At 39.1% G+C, this 4,559-nt stretch overlaps 1 protein-coding gene across 1 annotated transcript in view; it reads right to left on the bottom strand.

Annotated features, from left to right (window-relative positions):
• Positions 1-324: 324 nt before the first annotated feature.
• Positions 325-4,559, bottom strand: part of DMXL2 (Dmx like 2) — a gene marked incomplete in the record, with an annotated part of 190,092 nt that continues 185,857 nt past the window's right edge. The window contains 2 exon segments of the mRNA XM_027768392.1: positions 325-1,739; positions 3,425-3,642. Of these exon segments, the coding sequence (XP_027624193.1) occupies positions 1,530-1,739; positions 3,425-3,642 (428 nt within the window).

The following is a 4,559-nucleotide window of genomic DNA, read 5'->3' as shown; positions in this document are numbered from 1 at the left end:
CTTCTCCCCCAGAGTAAGTACAAAAACCAGAACCTCCTTCACTGAACTGTGACTCTGTCTGGAGAAGGTACATATAGGGTTAGCTCTTACCTAGCCAGTCCCAAGGTTGAGTGCCTTCTCTGGCTCACCACTGTCTCCCATTTCCTGGAATGGCTTCCGTGTATAAAGTCCTCAGTAAATGTACGTGAATGAATAAACTGCCTACCAGCTACGATGTTTAAAATTCTCTAACATTTAAACATTTTAGCAAATTAAAAATCATAAATTGTTAAAAATAGTATCAAACAATGCCAGACCAGTCTATTAAAATAGACCAAACTAAGATAAAACTCTAACAAATAACATTTATTTTTCTTTTACATGTATGTTTCACAGCCTGAACATCACATTGCCTTCAGAGAAAGGTGCATTTAAGTCATTATATTTTACTATTTACCACACGGCATTAAACATTCTCATTAACATGATGAGACAATGTGCTGGTAAACATTTAAACACAAAGACATTGGTTTCAATATCTCAAGAACATATTTTTGGTCATAACCAAGAAAACACACCAAAATATGATGACATCGGCTAATATTTTACAAGCAAATAATATTTAACTCTGCATAGTTTATACAATAGGCTGTGGCAATAAATAATATAACCAATCTCATCAACTATTAACTGGCCACAAAAAGCCTAACATTCATTTTAATTGATACGAAATGCTCTATTTGTGTAGTTTCAATGTAGCCTTAAATATTGTGGGTATTTAAGCTTCAATATGTGAAAAGGAAAAAGTACTAAACCGAATTAAGAAGGTATGTTGTGGTTAACTACAAATATGCCATGTTCACATATTACATTCCTAACAAGAAGGCAAATATTTAAATAGAAAAACTAGCAGTCCAAAAAATGTGAATGTGCAAATCGTGAGGAAAACATTGCATTTAAATTTGCACTCATTTGCAAGTTACAGTACTAGCTCAGTATAAACACTAACAGGAAAAATACCCAGCAGGAAAGAATGGAAATGACCCCTCACGGCAGAGAACCGAGCACTGCGCACTGCTCCACAGCTAAGAAAGTTTTTCTGGTGTTCTAGAGCTTCTCAACCCTTATGACTGTCCTTCATTCAGCAAAGGAGACTGCAGGCATGCTTCAATCAGTGGTAGGAACAGGAAGGAAAGCCTGAATCAGCAACATTTTCTTCCTTAATTTGGTGTAATGGTCCTTCTCATTAATGTATAAATTGTATAATCTCAAATGTTTTCTGAATCAGGTTTGCTAAATGCTGTAAAAGATAGCTACCCTTCATATAATACCAGGTTGATTTTCTTCTTTAGTATATCAGCGTTATCACAAGGTGCATACACATTCATCCTACAAACATGTATACTCAGCTTGGATCAGATTCACATTCTACACAGAGATTCTCTGTATTGTTTTCAGTGTATCAACTGCTTGGACAGCAGAATTCCCTAATAATTACTGCAATGTTTTTCAACTGAATGTATATAAAAATAAAGCTCCCATCTTTAAGTCTATAGAATGTCAAGAATTCTATTAGGGATGTTAAAAGCATTGGGCAAAACCCTGGTTTTCAGTGTGCCGTCCGCGCCGCAGGAGAAGATCCGATTGCCCTGGGTGATGTCGATCTGCATGACTCCAGCCCCAATGTTTCTGAATATGGACTGCTTGGCATGTTCGTTTTTAAATGAATGAATGAGGCCATGGCCTGTCAGTCTCCAAACCTAGTTTAAAACAAATAGAGTGAGATTGAGACAAGATGGTGGGCTCGCAGTGAGGAACTGTAAAGGGTCTAAAGTAGTTGGTCTAAAATCTGACTTTAAAAGCAGTTTCTTTTCAAAAGAACTTTTTTGTACCACCTAAGAAGCATCTTGATACACCATGGCAGCAGCAGCAGTAAAATGGGTGATGGTGAAGACAACTACCTTGAAACATTTGCTTCCAACCCAAAATGGAGCTTTATCTTGTTTTTGCCATAAATCTAAGTACTCTTCTCTCCCAGATTACTATACCTACAAAATGGAACTTGCTTTGACATTTGCTGACAGGATAACAGTATGCAACTACCCATTTGACATCCCATGTGAGCACACAAAACCTGTTCCTAGACCAGATCCTGTGCATAATAATGCAAAAACATATGAACAAGCGCTGGAAACTAGATTAGAAGAAAAAAGTGAACACCTTGAGCAAGGAACCATGACGAACAACCTAGAAAATGTGCTTTACTACCAAGCACTGTTGGTTTCCTCGCAGACAGTATCACAGATGTCATAAGAAACTGGATCTCCCAAAAGACAGATGATATTGAGGTTCTCAGAGGAATCAGAAATGTGCCTCATTTGTCATTTAAGAAAATCCAATGTGGGGACCAGCAGTTGGTGTAATGCCTATGTCGTTGGACTCCCATGTGGTCGACTGCGGTTCGAGTCTTGGACCTGGTGGCTTAAACTCATGCTGGGCATGTGTGCATATGTGCCCAAGATTCCGAGAGGAGAATGGAGGAGAAGGGACTGCAGCGTAGCCATCTGCGTTGGGGGGTGATTTCTCGCTTTCTGTCTCTCTCTCTGCCTTTCTGGCAAGTGCCCTATAGCAAAAACCTCTCAAAAAAAAAAAAAAAAAAAAAAATCCATTGTATTCACTAATATGTTATGTAATAAAATAATGATAAAATTTATTTTCATATATTAAAAAAAATAGATCAAAAACAAAACGTGTAAGTTATTACAATGAGAAAGACCAAAACCAAAAAACATGGCTCTCACTTCTGGTCCCTCAGCCCAACAGATCACGTGAACTTTCCCATCCACGGCCTCTTTCCTAACAGCTTCTATAACTGGGAAATATTAACGTCATTACATGATTCACTTACTGTCCTCACAGTCCACTGACTCGTCTTCCAAATTTCTCCTTTCACATCCTCTGTAGTTTCATATTAATCCTATATATCCCATCTTGAATTCAATATTTGAATGAATTCAACTACATAAGCTCCTGATGCAAAGGCAGGCCCTGGGGCAACAGAAAGCAGGCCTGGCACTCTCTCATACCTGGAAACTTTACCTCAGCTATGCAAGAGAAGGCTCCGAGGAGCCAAACTAGCGTCATCACGCAATCCATGCGTTAATTAACTAACTCCTGCAGTGTACTCAACACTGAGTTTTTGAGAACACTCCAATGACATGACCGTCCAGTAAACTTCATTATCTGGTTTCCCAGACCGTAAGTTTACAAAGAGCAACCCAGAAGCCAGGGAGGGAATGGGTCTGTCAAAGAACATTTCATATCTCCACAAAGCTTTACTTCATGCCTCTATTTCAAAGAGTACAGTGTTTTTGTTTTCTTCTCTCAAATCAGTCTTCACAGCAGAAAATGAAAATGCACACACCGATCTCTTGTACAAACTCACCTTTATGTTACCTTCTGCAGAACCCGTAGTAAAATATTCCTCACAGGGATCCAGAGCCAGAGCCTTAATAGCCGAGTCATGTGCCTGGAACGTGTGAATTAGCTGTCTCTGCCTGATGTCAAAAATGCAGACAAATCCTTTCCTACCCCCCGAGATTAGGAGTTGCTGTTTTGGTGCATACTGAAGTACTGTGGCTCCATGATCATGGCATGTGAAACCTGAAGGAGAGAAACATCGAGAGGCTTTCCCAAAACAATTTGATCCTGGCAATTGTGATCATGTTTAAATCTGCACTTAAATAATATAGAAATTATAAATGCATTCTTCATTTTAAGGCACATTTGCTTTTTAAGTCACTGAGTTTCTATAATTGTATGACTACAGTATAAGAAAAATGCTAAGTAATGTGAGGAAAAAAGTTGATCCACGGTCTCAAAACAAAACAGACACATTATGTGCAAAGAACCATGAAGTTCAATCTTTAAGCCCTATCTACATAGGTTTTGCTGCCTCATGAGAAATATATAGAAGCAAACTGCACAGGAGACCAAACTTCTCAACTGTCACTTCAGTCACCTTGTCACTAGCCACCAATGACAGGTGTTCATCCTAGCTTCGTGCTGGCCCACACACGTACGTTCACCAACAGTTCTTCAGGTAACAAACTCCGCCAGTGTCCACATTTTCAACTAGAAGTTAAAGAGTTATCCTTTCCAAGATTCTTTGCATGTTAATATGATTAAAAGCTAAATTAATATGTGGCAAATGTTTAAACAGTATTAAAAATAATTCACAGTAAAAAAGAATTTTGTAATCAAATAAAATTGGGAAGTAACTACATTTTCCAAATGTGCATCAGCATAATAAAAGACTGAGAATCTTTCTGTAAAGTTTACTGACATCTGTTTATCCCAAACTTATTTAAGGACAGAGCACTTCGGGGACAACAACATGTGGAAGACAGATGTTTAAAACACTTAATGTAGTAACGACTGTCCTAAACAAAAGGAATAATATTTAAATAACATTGTTGGGCAGGAGGCGGGCCGGGCGCCAAGGCTGCGTCCGGCCGGGGGACGTCGCGGGCCCTTCCGGGCTCTGCGTGTCCCCCCGGGGCCCTGCTAAGCTGGCGGCA

This window comes from Tupaia chinensis, unplaced genomic scaffold (genome assembly GCF_000334495.1).
Source record: "Tupaia chinensis unplaced genomic scaffold, TupChi_1.0 Scaffold146140_1, whole genome shotgun sequence".
Taxonomy (NCBI): domain Eukaryota; kingdom Metazoa; phylum Chordata; class Mammalia; order Scandentia; family Tupaiidae; genus Tupaia; species Tupaia belangeri.
Note: the sequence above shows the minus strand (reverse complement) of the source record. Positions and strands in the feature narration are given on the sequence as shown.